At 42.9% G+C, this 13622-nt stretch overlaps 2 protein-coding genes across 2 annotated transcripts in view; one reads left to right on the top strand and one right to left on the bottom strand.

The window, feature by feature from the left end:
• The first annotated feature begins 1130 nt into the window (after positions 1-1130).
• LOC108664719 (putative pterin-4-alpha-carbinolamine dehydratase) lies at positions 1131-6625 on the top strand. The gene is made up of 3 exons (XM_018151387.2): positions 1131-1558; positions 5566-5685; positions 5847-6625. Exons 1-3 carry the CDS (start codon positions 1463-1465, stop codon positions 6030-6032), a joined length of 402 nt encoding a protein of 133 aa, XP_018006876.1. The 5' UTR covers positions 1131-1462; the 3' UTR covers positions 6033-6625.
• A 238-nt stretch (positions 6626-6863) lies between these two features.
• LOC108664715 overlaps positions 6864-13622 on the bottom strand; it is a 41557-nt gene continuing 34798 nt past the window's right edge. Inside the window, exons 14-17 of the mRNA XM_018151384.1 lie at positions 11370-11425; positions 10952-11055; positions 10413-10585; positions 6864-9898 (exon numbers count right to left, since the gene is read on the bottom strand). Coding sequence (XP_018006873.1) covers positions 9883-9898; positions 10413-10585; positions 10952-11055; positions 11370-11425 — 349 coding nt within the window. The 3' untranslated portion in view covers positions 6864-9882. The remainder of the gene's footprint in view (positions 9899-10412; positions 10586-10951; positions 11056-11369; positions 11426-13622) is intronic.

Consider the following 13622-nt stretch of genomic DNA (forward strand, 5'->3'; position numbering starts at 1 on the left):
AAAAGAAGGCTTTCGGATTCTTTTTGGCATTTTTAGCAATATTTTTTTCAAAGTTTTTCACTGCAGTGCGACAAACTTTTTTAGCTTGATTTCGAGCTCTGGCATACAGGTTATAATCAGACTCACTGCGAGTTCGTAAATAACGCTTGTAGGCTTCTTTCTTGGTCTTTAGCTGAGTCTTAACTGCACTGGTCATCCACTGGGACTTTTTGACTCCTCCAAGCGTAATCTTGGGTACATAGGCATGAACTGCAGACATAACCGTGTCTTTAAGAAACGACCATGAATCAGCCACATTCATGTCCTTAATACAGTCCGAAATATTCGCCGCAATCACTGTTTCACGGAGTTTATCATAGTCGCCTCTCAAGCCAAAATATACTTGAACGCAGAAACTGATCTGAGTGCCAGTGTACCTAGAACAAAATGCATTAGATTTTAATCGCATCCGGTTTTGCGCGTTATTGTGAACTTGAAGATCTTTTCAGGAATTCATTTTTTTTTCATTCCAGGCAAATGCATTCCAACAAATTTTCGTTGCTATGTTGGTTATTCTTTACTTGATCATGTTGCGGTTGTTCATTTGTATTTGTCGCTTTTCCCCTGTCCCTCACTTGTGTCCCGGTAAAAAAATATCTCAAACCGCAATGTATACTTTCACAAAGTCAAATATTGTAAAGATAATGGATAATTGATAAGAATTGCACCTGCATAACAATGACTGCATTGAAATGAGCCAACATTTTAAATCTCGGAAAATTCTCTGCTTCGAAATATTGCAGTACTTTTGGTTGCTGTGCAAGCAAACCTGGCGAATTATGCACATATTTTCCTTTCACTGAGTCTCATAAAAACATACTGCATTCATCGATAATTCTGATGTTTATTTGTATTTGAAACCGCAATTTAGTGCGTGATGTGGCTTCACAACTGCTATTAATATATTTTCAAAGCAATTATTCGTTAACGACTGAATTTAAAGTTATTCAAATGTGTTCCAGTATGAGCTAGTCTCATTAGTTCGCTGTTGCCATGTACGAAATCTTCGCCTCCATCGTATGATTTCTCGAGCCGCGGTATCTGTGATAGGACGGCCTTGTGAATGAACATGCTATTGAGTTACACACACTATAGCGCCAGTACCATAGAGTGCACCCAGCCACCAGTTGTGTACTATTGGCTGGTTCTTTTACAAAGTTGGATGGTGATTTTGAATTAACTTTGTCGGAGACTGCCTAGGGTTTAAAAATATTTTGGTATGAATTATGGATGACCTTACTTACGTTGAATACTTAATATTTTTCAAAGACTCGGAATTGTTTTAAGAATTTCTATTACATTTTGTGGCAGATCATAGCATTTAGCTTCCCCATTCGACTAGCGGCTTTTAACTTGACCAAAATAGTATCGTAAATAGTCGATCTTGGAGCGAATCGTCTGAGGTCGGCCCTGCAGCTCGGACATGCTGGCGCCGAGACCAAGCCTGCTTCTGGCCCCGCGTGTCCTCGGGCGTTGGGTGAAGCAGCTGCACGGCACTGCTGTGGTCGCCAAGAAAATGGTGAGCTCATTTTATTTTTCGTCGTTAACATAATGTACTTTAATCTAGGTAAAATTTGATTCAATTTAAGTAATTCGTGGAATTTAATATAATATTATGTTTATTCTAAATAAATCTTTTATGGATGAAATCTTTTTCTGTAGTCGAGAGACCAGTCCATCTCTATTGACCTTGAATTTAACACGAAGGACTGACCAATTCGCATTTCTGACTTCTTGGAAAATTGGAAATTTGACGCCAAAGACTTCATGTGCAGCTTCTTATTTCTCACATTACCCATTAGTAGCCATTGTTGCGATCTCCATGGAAGAATTGTTATGCAGGGGATGAACGTGGTGTTGACGGATGAACGTGCTGTGACGAATGAACATGGTGTTGACGGATGAACATGGTGTTGACGGATGAACATGGTGTTGACGGATGAACGTGCTGTGACGGATGAACATGGTGTTGACGGATGAACGTGGTGTTGACGGATGAACGTGGTGTTGACGGATGAACGTGGTGTTGACGGATGAACGTGGTGTTGACGGATGAAAGTGGTGTTGACGGATGAACATGGTGTTGACGGATGAACGTGGTGTTGAAGGATGAACATGAAGTTTAGTGATGAACGTGTTGCTAAGGAGCTGCCGTGGGGCGGGTTTACTAGACTTGGAGCATCCCGCCTGTGAAGGCAGATGGCTACGGAGTAATGCCAGCAGCGAAAATCACCACCTTCTGTGTTGAGTGTAGACAGTTGAGTGTAGACAAACAAAAATTCGATCTTGGTATACTCTCAGATATTTGTTAAGGAAATCGGTCTTAAACTTGAAAATATTGTTGATCTTAATCGTATACTGATTTGAAATGTCATTAGGGATATGTAACGAATAACAGAATAATGCAAGTCGAAATTTGTCTAGCTCTCTGAGGAAGTGCAGGCTCGACCAAGGATTTCAGTCGACGTCGCACACTCGCGCTGTCGCAGCTTCAGACTTCACCTTCAGTGCAGCGTTGCCAGATGGTATATTTCTATACCAAATTTCACAAATCTGGTATTTTCAGAAGGTGTCTGGTATGAATATTTTGGATCTGGTATATTTGCCTAAATCTGGTATTTTTCTGGTATTTTCTGGCTTACTGCAAATTTACTGCATTAAGTTCCACCTCGGAAGTTTGAACTTCCTCCAGCGTAGGCGCGGATTATATAGATTACATTCAGAGCTGCGCGACTAGAGCTTTCCCGCCATTTTTAGACCCGCAAGTTTACCGCTTGATGAAATAACCCCAATCTAATTGTTAACATTTGCCAAGAGTGTTTAGTACAATATAAGCACGAGTGATGAACCTTGATTGATTACTGATCAGTGATGATATGGCCTAGGACGAATGAGATTGTCGAACCGATCTCTGCGACGCAAGCTCCATCATTTTTGTTTGGTGGTTTTGAATTATAGTGTGCCACTTATTGGAGTGCTACTTGAATTTTGGAGTGCCTTTCAATATTTCACTGATCTTGAACTGCCTGCCTAGTGCCTACTGCATCACTTGTCTACTTTGACCTGTCTCCAATGCATTCGTGGAGCGAATGTTATCACAAGTCACCTATGTGAAAAATAAGCAACGAAATAAATTTTCAACTAAGGTACTGGAGTCCCTTATTCGGACCCAAAGCTATCTATCTGATCAGCCGCAACAAGCGATCACACCCGAAATGTTAGATAAATGCAACATGCAAGCATGTACGAAAATAAGCAAAAGGGAGATGAGCTGTTTTTCGTGGCTTGCTCATTTTGAGCGAAGGGGGAAGAGTGCGGCACTGTGATAAAAAAAAGGATAACGTGACAATGTAATCAAACACAGGAAAATAGAAGTGTCAAAATGTTCCAAACAGAGGGAAAAATATAACGTGTTAAAGTTGGCTAATTATCGTCAAGTTAGATAAATGCACAGTACATAAGATACTTTTTTTTTCTTTTTATAACAAACGTTTCTGATGAATAATTTAATTAAATTTGGCGGTAACAGTCTGTTGTTGAATAGAATTTTTGGTATATTTCTGGTATTTTGAGCTAGGCAATCTGGTAATCTCGCCCAGAAAAAACCTGGCAACACTGCTTCAGTGCTGAGCTCAGTACGCCGCAAGGCTTCGTGTGAGGTGGTTGATAGCTTGTTGAGTTCCTTACTGGAAATTGAAGTTTGAAAGCCAGCGCGCCCAAAATTCTTTGGTGCTTGTCTATTGGCTATTATTCTAAGACATCAATGGTACGTAACCGTGTAGGTGTTCCTGTGACCATATTTTGTCTGCTTTTACCTTGCGTTGGTTCTCAGTTGCCCGATTCTTATCTCAAGACTTGAGGGACAAGTTTTGGAGTTATTTCTTTCGTGGGAGACGGTTCCCATAAGCTACTGTTCAACGGGCGCTTGAAAATCTGATCTGGGTACTATTCATGGATGACTTTTGGGAAAATGATTGATACTCAGTTACTGTAGTCTTTATTGCGTAACAAATAAAACCATCTACCTAATATCGGTAGGATGGGTTTTTTCTGTACGAAGTTTTTTGAGCCAATGAAAGCATTCACTAAACATGCAGATTGAGCGAAGCTGGCGTTTGAAATGTTGGCCGCTGGACATGCTTCTCGACTGACACCTGTTGACTCCTTCACCAGCGCGCCGCTGGCAGCTGAAGCATCGCAACCTGTTGAGCGATGAGCGTCCATTACTCTTGGCCAGCAGCAATCCTGGCACTATGTTACCGACTTACCGTGTCAAGTTACGCGCTGCCAGCTAGGCAGCTACTATCCCGGCACAAGGTTACCGCCGTATTTCGCTTTGAATGAAAATGAGCATTGTGATTTCGCCTGATGCGAAGTTACGCTCGTGTTATCAATTTAAACGACTCACAGTCTCACGCTTGCTAATCAATTTAAGTTGCTCCAATAAACAAGTTTGAACTCATCTCGTATGTGATTTGTTTCTTTACAATGATTCGTGAGGTTTTGTTATCTTAATATAGTAGCAACGCTCTATAAGTTTCTCCAAGTAAACGGTATCGTAAAACTTGGCTTCCGCGGTTAGATTCTCCCTGTATCTTATGAGCATTTTGAGTGACGGCGATGAAAATCTGCCTCTGTGGGAAATATGCTCATTAAATTAATGTTTCTTGTGCTCGTCTTCGTTCACTGTATCTCCTCTGTCTTCAATATTCTACTGTGCGCATCATGCACTTAGAGCTCCCCTATCGTATGGGATCTCTGTGGGCCTGAACCTGCTGCTTAGGACGAGCTCCAAGTGACGAGCTGTGCTCAGTAAACTCACTAAACTGCCCGTCCAGCCTCCTCCCTAACTTCAGGAATTCCATCACGCCTCTCCTCCCTTTAGTTATATATGTGCTCGTCTCCATTATATATTTTTCGTTCACTGTTATAACTGTACTAGTATCCATTAAAATTCCTTTAAACCGGCGAGGATTGAGCTGCATCAGCCGCTCGTATTGATCCTGTCAGTCGCACTCCACCTCGGTAGTGGACGTTATCCCAGTGGCGTCATTGAACGCGCTGCCAAATTGTTCACATTCGGCCACAGGAAAATATTTCTCTTGAGCCTATATAATTATTAACCTAAAGTCCTAAACAACTTTTAGTTTGATTCATAGACGTTGTTCTCATTGATCGCAGATTGACGTTGACCTTGATTATGTCTGAGTGAAGTGACTGAGTCGTTCGGATAATGTCTTGGATATCTAATCAATTATGTACAGAATGGTAGTTACCTGAGCACAGAAACTATCAAACACACGTTTGCACCACCCCATGTTATTTATTTTGTCCCAAACCTGGAATTCTAGCACCAGTACAGGTGGCATAACAATATGCATGGTTATTTGTGTACATTTTGTTGGTCTTCTTTTATTGTTGGGATCAGCCTTTTGGCTGTGTTTGACCCAGCCGTTTCCCTTGAGTGTAGAGTTTCTATAAATGAACTTTATTTTTTATATGATGGATGCATTCCGTCCTTACCAGACCGCCTTGGACGCCGGCGCTCGGGCCACGGAGCTGCCGCCCCTCACCGCCGCAGGCTGGGCGGTCGTCAGCGACCGCGACGCCATCAAGAAAAACTTCAATTTCGCCAATTTCAACGAGGTGATATTTTTTTCAATATTTTTAAAAGTATTGCCAAACATTTAATGATTCTCATTCTAAGCAATGAGTGTGTTTAATTTCAACTAGGCTCCTAGAAATGTTGTTGCATTGTTGATTATTATGATTGATAGCACGTTTTGATGTTCTTGCTCCTGATTCAGGCTTGGAGTTGGATGACGGCCGTGGCGCTGGCGGCCGAGAAGCTCGACCATCATCCCGAATGGTTCAACGTCTACAACAAAGTCGAGGTCACGTGGTCCACGCACGACTGCAATGGCCTCTCTCTGAAGGATGTTAAGATGGCTAAGTTTTGCGATGAAGTTGCCGCTAAGTATTTAAAGAAATAACAGATCTGATTTAGCGCAATCTTGTCTACTGAAATTTCACCTCAGTGATACTTTCTCCTAACGCTGGGAAGTTGGTTCTGGTTAGCGACGAATGTTGGCTTTATTTTGAAATACCTATTTCTGGTTGAACATGGCTAGGCAGAGGGCGCAGCCGTGAATAGATTGGTGTAAATTTTTTCCGTATTATTCGAATGACGCTTTTGTTATCGATAAATGATACTTATTGCTTAGAATAGTTAGTAAATAAGATGTACCTCAATTATTCCCTGTATGCGAAAAATTTTTTATTTCATTTTTTGAAGTTCAAAACACGTGGTTTGAATCCCACGAGTCCTATAGCACCTTCAAGTCGGCGGCGGTCAATAGACTACAATAAAAAATTTGTCGTTGATAGAGTTCGCTGATAAAATCCTACATGATGAGCGTTTATTGGCTTGCAAATACGATTAAATTTATCCCAAACATTTACGTTATGTCAGCCACATCCTATTTGCTGCAATAATCAAAAGCTTCAACAAATGGCGGTCGATTTTTGTTTCTAGCCTCTAGCTTATTAAATGTTACTTTAATGAAGAATAACACTTTGAGAGTTATTTTGAACTGTCCTTTATCACCTTCATGACTTGCGGATTTCGAAGATAGAAGGCGGCTGAGTTATTATAGTTCCGAACACCAAGATTAAATCAGTGAGTAGTGGTTTGTTACCCACAGCTAGCTGTAAAAATTCAGCTAAGTCTATGATCGGTGACAGTCTACATTATGCCTATTTAACACTATTATCACCACTATCGACGTTGCCACCACGTAGGAGTTGGATGAAAAACGCGTTCATAAAAAGATTATGTAATAAGAATAGGCTTATTAAGATCATCAATTACAGATAATTACATAATAGACCAGCGTTCAAACTGAAACACAACCCGGAGTGGAAATCACGGAAAAGGCTCGCCTGCGATGTAACAATAGCCCAGATGAGAAACAGACTTGGGAGCAGCACACGCACTAACACTCATGTGCACCGCAACGCGTCCGCTGTGGTGCGCATCGTACGCATATTTCCAGAGCTGCTGAGTAACAAAATTAGTTTTCGCTGTTGCAAAGTTTACTTTAAAATTTCAACAGCAAATAAGGACAAAGCGACGAGTTACGCACAGTCGCACACACGATTTGCAACAAATATCACAACAGTGAAGACCTCACGGGGGAAATGAGCTTGCGGGAAGGTTGAGGCCGCTATTCTAATTGGTGGTAATGCACAGAATTGAAGCGGGACCATTCAAATTAATTGCTTATTGATTCCCAGTGCCATGCCCCTAGATATATAAACCCAGTACGGAAATAAGAGAACATTTGGTTCAAGAGAAATTATGCTAATGAGCTTTGCTGACCCAACAAGCCTAAGACTCGTAGGGAGACGCTGGTCGGTTCAGCCAAATTGACCTTAACAGCGCTCTAGAAAGCCACGTTAAGAAGATAACTACAGAAAACTTTATCTACGCTTGAGCATCAGAAACTCTTACTAAAAACTGGCAACTCGGATAATGCTGATCACGTCGCCTCTGATGAGACTAATTCAAAACCAATAAATAAAAAAGGAAACAAAAAAACGGTAAGTTACCACAAGGTAACTTCAGACACACGACGAAACACGATGCATTCATCCCAACAAACTAATTTTTTTTTTTTCACACGCAAACAATAGGTTTGTAGAAACCCGGATTTTAGCAGCATGGTCATCTTATATTTTATTCACACCCATGCCACCCACAGTTAAAACTCTTCGTTCACATGAGTAAAAATAATAAAATCCTTAGCTCACCTCACGTTCAGGAATATAATATGAACAATTCTAACCGATCTTGCAATTCGTTACTGCAGCCGATGACGCGTCAGGTCTACCCTTCTGCCGAGGCTGACAAACCCTTCCAGTTTCCACACTGAAAATTACAGCCGCACAAGCACTGGCCGGGCTCTGCCGTCACACTCTGCTACCCTGAGCAGCTACACAGTCAACTGAGCAGCTACAAAGACCTGCTACACTAAGTAGCCACAATGAGCAGTTATCCCGAGTAGCCAGCCACCCACAGCAGCTGGATGACAACACGCACGTGGCAAGGCGTTAGCAAGCGTGACGGCGTCACTTCAGTGACGCAGCAACGGAACTCGTTGCGCCTGGTGATAACGAAGGCTGGCCTACGGCAGGTTTTGTGGTTTGTTCACAATAAGAGCTCATATACACGCAAATACTTAATAGGAGTTATTCAATACAATGCATATTGTCAGGCATAAGATTTCATCGAATATGACTACTTCTACAGCAACTTTTTTACCGACTCGCGCGTACCTGAACTCCGCTCGAGGGTGTCAATATTATTTGCTTCTGAAACCCAACACCAAAAAAATCAAATTCACCGTTAAAATAACATCACAAGAATCAGGAGGGGCGTGTTCGAGATAAAAGAGTTGCTCCATAAACTACAACGCTTCCGTTTTCCAAATACAGCGAGTCGCTCACATTCAGAAATGCTCCAGAGCCTCAGAGGGCCTAAGTTTTATAAAGGCCCATTTTTCTTGCACAAGAAACAGGATTAAAATGAACTTGAATGTTGAATATTACGTGACATTTGAAGAAAATGTCTGAAACTACTTGTGTTTGCGTAAGATTATTTATTTCCTATAAATTATTGGAAGTTTATTGTGAAATCCCTGTAAAGAAGAACCTAGTCTGCATTCCAGCGGCTCACATTTAGCATCACAATTACAAGGTATTACTTATGAGCGACCCCTTGTCCCACATCTTGTTCAAGTGACCCACATATTGTTCACGTGACCACATCTTGTTCACATGACACACATCTTGTTCACGAGACGCACATCTTGTTCACATGACACACATCTTGTTCACGAGACGCACATCTTGTTCACTGCTCCACGCTGGAATTTGAAAGACATTCATAGACCAAGCTACGCTCAGTCACCTGCAGAAATAAATACAACCACGACCTCTATTCGAAGAGTTATACTTGCTTTAGGTCGAAATAATATTTTGTTTGAAATAACAGGTTCATCATCAGCGTCCAGTAACAAAACAAAAATGCAATGGCTGCTTTCAGCAGCGACAGACGAACCTCACACTGGCCTCTCAAGAGCAGTCTCGACCGAGAGCGCTGCTTGAGTTTAATCATTTAAATCAATAATTTATCTAAATAATGAAGTGATTCCCTCATCACTGTCTGATGATTAACTTTATTATTTTAGTCCTCAATCACAAGTAAAATCAACCATTACTTCCCACAGCTAGCAACTGAACCTTACCACAGCCCCAGGGAAAACTAACACCACCAAACACGCGCATGCATTGGAAGCACCAGGCGCGACACAAACAACGGTAGCGGGGCCAGACAGCAGCGGCGGTTCACTGCTGCAAACGAAGCGGCGGAAGACACCAGACAGAGAGGAATCAACTCATGGAATAAAAACTATCGATACATTGGGTGTTATTAGGTCACGCGAAAAAAGACTAACAAGTCTTGGTCAGGAACCAAGAACAGTTGGGAGCTAAAGAATAAGTATGAGAGACAGGATTGAGTATTGCATATGAGAGCAAAAAGTGTTTAAAGAGGAGACGTAGTTCACAGCATCACTGGTTTCACAGGTTACAATAGCTACAGTATTTGCACAATATGAACAATTTGGTACATCATCATCAACATGAGGATCGTTGTTAACAACAAGGATATAGTTATCATAATTATGTACAACAAGCGAGACTTGCAGAAGCGCAGGTGGCGGCTGGAGCGGTTACAGCTAATCGATGGAGGCAGCGGCGGGGCGCTGCAGCTGCCGCGCTTCAGGGTCTGTGGAACCTGCCCAACGCGATAACTTCAGCCAAAAGTGAACAACCACAGCGGCCAATATTGCCTTATGTTCTGTTATAATCAGACGTGCATTGCCAGAAGCTAAATAGAACTATTGCATTGAGAGCACACAAGCTCTCAGGCCGCTGGAGGTCTGCACTTTAGATATAATTACGGGCTACAAAGAATGTTATATCCTTCACATTATGTCAGTACGAAGAGAAATAAAGTCATGTTTATTATGAAATTTTTCGTGCAAGATAAAATATAAATAATTTTAAGATTAAGGTATAGCAGAGGCGATGATGAGGAAGAGCTTGTCAACGGCACGGGACGCTGACTGGTGAAAAAGGAAGCTCTGGGGACACACGGCACAATCAGACATGACGTGTGACATGGATAGACAAGGGACAGAGGGAAGTGAAGGGTCAGAGAGTGCCCACAGGCAAGTGGCCCCAAAGGTACTTGGTCCCTACAGGCAATTGAGCCCCAGAGGCAAGTGTTCCCCACAGCTGGACCGCACCTTGTGAGGTGGCGGCTCTCCTCATGCACGTCCATCTCGAGGCTCTTGAAATCGTTGAGCTCCTTCCTGATGACGGCCTTGTCGCGGGGCGTGAGGCGCGTCCAGGGCTTGTCGGCGCGCCGGTCGTATTCCTGCGCCTCCGTCACCTCGATGTAGTCGTTGAACCGAATGATCTGCACAACAAACAAGCATCAAATCAACTCTTCATGTCAACACTTACATAACTAACACGCGCCGCATCAACAACCGAATGATTTGAACCACAGGCACGCGCCACATCAACACTTCATGTCAACATATCTCATAAAACGAAATCAATCCGCTCCTGTCATCACTGTATCCCATGTCAGGTGGAATCGTGATCCTGTTATGAAGGCAAATAACTCGCACGGACGTCGCGGCGGCCGCTCGCGCTGGTGACGTAAACGACCATCACCTCCCCCGCCATCATATGGTGGGGGAGCTTAGCAGCTTAGCTCTCTTTCCTTGAGCTCATCTCCGCCGCAGCTTTCTTTCGTTGAGCTCCTCCCCCGCCTCACCTTCCTCTCCTTGAGCTCCTCCACCGTGGGCCGGAAGGACAGCTTCCTCAGCAGCGTCCGCCTCTTCTCCTCCTTGAGCTTACGCGCCTCTTCGGGCGTTTGTTCTGGAATTACATGGGCAGTTAATAAGGGCATCGAGAGAATACTTCTAGAGTACGAATATCAACTGGTGCATGGCGCAAGGGTACAATGTCGCTCATTGTAAGTAAGTTATCCTTATAAATAGTGATCGTCAAACAGGGGTTCATTTTTTTAACAGGGATTAATTTATTCGGCATTACAATGGAGTAGTAATAGATTAAATAACGAGTAACAGAATATTGTGACGATTTATAAGAGCTCGGGAGACACTCCTTATGGGAGTGACTTAAGTCCGAACTACGTGGTCAGGGACCGACGACTTTTAGGCGGGACTCACTTTTTAGGATGTTCCTCTCCTCGAGCTCCTCAGCCGATGGGCGCAGACTGAGCCGTCTGTGGACAGGCAGGGGAAATGGTTAGATGAAGTGATCATTAAAAACACGGTTTGGAAAGTGTGGCAAACTCGTGTTGATGCCGTCAAATGTTGCTATTTGAGAGAAAGATCAGCGGTATCAACGTGTGGCCATCACGAAAAATAACCCATAAAGCGGTCTTGACGAGATTCAATGAAGAGGGAAGAATGAATAAAGTAGGTAATATTGACAGTAGGTAATATTGAACATGTATTATGCATAGATGTTAAGAATGCTAAGAATGCGGCGCCGTTGTTGCGAGACCGTGGGAAAGGTTGTTTACATTGAAACGTTGGCGCTCAGCGCGAGGGACATTCCATTCGAAGGAATGTGCGTCAGTTCGAGGGTTAGGCTTAAGTGTGCGCGACTCTAGCGTATATAAGGACCTCAGATTTCGCGCCAAGGGTTGTTGTTGGTTCTACGGCGGAGACCGTCACGCACGTACGGTCTGCTGCGGCCGTGAGGCCGCGGTGTTACCGTTTTCGAACATTGACGGTCGCGACTTGCGAGAAACTTAGACTCACCGAGGCAGTTACGATTCCTGTGAGTGCGTAAAGCCCGGTCCACACGCTCAGTTTTACACAACGATTTGTCTGCGCAGTTCTAATCGTTGCAGACAAAACGTTGCGTGTGGACGGGAAAACTGCGCAGTTTTGGAGCCGGCGGGAAAACTGCGCAGTTCCATCGAAATCTGAGCTACCGAGCATAGATTTCGATGAACTGCGCAGACAAGTCGGAACGTGTGGACGGTAGCACAGTTTTCTGATTCGATTTGTGCTCAGTTTCAATGATTCTGGCGACCATGGCGGACCTTCGGTAATGTTCTCGGGAATTTATTGCTTTTCTATACGAAAGTTTTTCTTGCATTTGGCAAGTAAAATTCAAGGACTATAGTAACAGGGACAAAAAAGGTGGAGACATACGAGGGCTTAGTAGAAAAATTCAAAGAAATCGATGAAAGCGCAAACATAAAAACAGCTGTAAAATAAGTTGAGCATTTACCGTAAATAATTGGGAATGAATAAAAAATCGATTCCATCTGGACCTGGAAAAGAAGACATCTACAAGCCATATCTCTCCTGTATTTTGATTCCTCGCAATCCCTAAATGATTCAATCTCTTTTTTGACAAGGCACAATGCCAAAATTTATGAAAATACTGCCTTCTCCATGGCACGTTTCGGATAAATTTACGGCCGGTCTCCCCAAATTCGATGGGCATGGAATATCTCCCTAAGTAATGAACGTAGCTCGATAAAACTTGGTACACGTATTCATTAGGACTTAACGGTGATGTTTAGCATGTGACAATTTTTTTTCGATTTTGCCTTCGTTTGCGAGTTATACGGCTTTATCTAATCTAAAAAATTTTCACGAGCTAAACATCGCCGTTGGGAGGCTAGGTTTCTATATTCAACGTTTCGTTCAAATCTGTACAGTAGTTAAGAAGAAATGTCATGCTCACTGCAAATTTCAGCACGTATCGTCATATAACTCAGGAATGAAGGTGAAATTTCAAAAATGTTCACGAGCTAAACATCACCGTTAAGTCCTAATGAATAAGTGTATCAAGTTTTATCGAGCTACGTTCATTACTTCGGGAGATATTCCATGCTCGCCGAATTTGGGGAGACCGGCCGTAAAATTTGTCCAAGACGTCTCCATGGTGAGATCGCGCAAAACTGAGCAAACTACTCAGATAAGTCGGTACCGTGTGGACGCTCTAAAAATTGCAACGATTTCATTCCGACTTAAAACTGCGCAGACAAATCGTTGTGAAAACTGAGCGTGTGGACCGGGCTTAAAACATATACAATGGACGGCTACGACTTCAACAAATTATACGGTCACTATTTTCATCAGAAGATCTAAGTTTCGAGCTCTACACCAAGAATCATCTGTACGATACGGTCACGATTTCCATCAAGAAGAAGCGGTACGATATTGTATTCATTTTCAACCGCCGAAGCACCGCATTGAGCCGAAGTAACATCATCGACAATGAAGACTACGCTACTATTCTGAAGTACGGTCATCATCAACTCTACGGCCAGACTGACCGTGAGACATCTATATCAACGAGATACGACAGCTATGAAGAAAGAGCAACTGTGAAGAGAGATACGCGATACAGCTGCAGTACGGCCACCTGAAATACGGCTGCAACGCGCGGTGACA

This window comes from Hyalella azteca, unplaced genomic scaffold (genome assembly GCF_000764305.2).
Source record: "Hyalella azteca isolate HAZT.00-mixed unplaced genomic scaffold, Hazt_2.0.2 contig15393, whole genome shotgun sequence".
Taxonomy (NCBI): Eukaryota; Metazoa; Arthropoda; class Malacostraca; order Amphipoda; family Hyalellidae; genus Hyalella; species Hyalella azteca.

Coding starts and splice junctions, on each gene's coding strand:
- LOC108664719 (XM_018151387.2), top strand. CDS start 1,463: ATGCTGGCGCCGAGACCAAGCCTGCTTCTGGCCCCGCGTGTCCTCGGG. Junction 1,559..5,565: donor CTGTGGTCGCCAAGAAAATG/GTGAGCTCATTT, acceptor CGTCCTTACCAG/ACCGCCTTGGACGCCGGCGC. Junction 5,686..5,846: donor ATTTCGCCAATTTCAACGAG/GTGATATTTTTT, acceptor CTCCTGATTCAG/GCTTGGAGTTGGATGACGGC.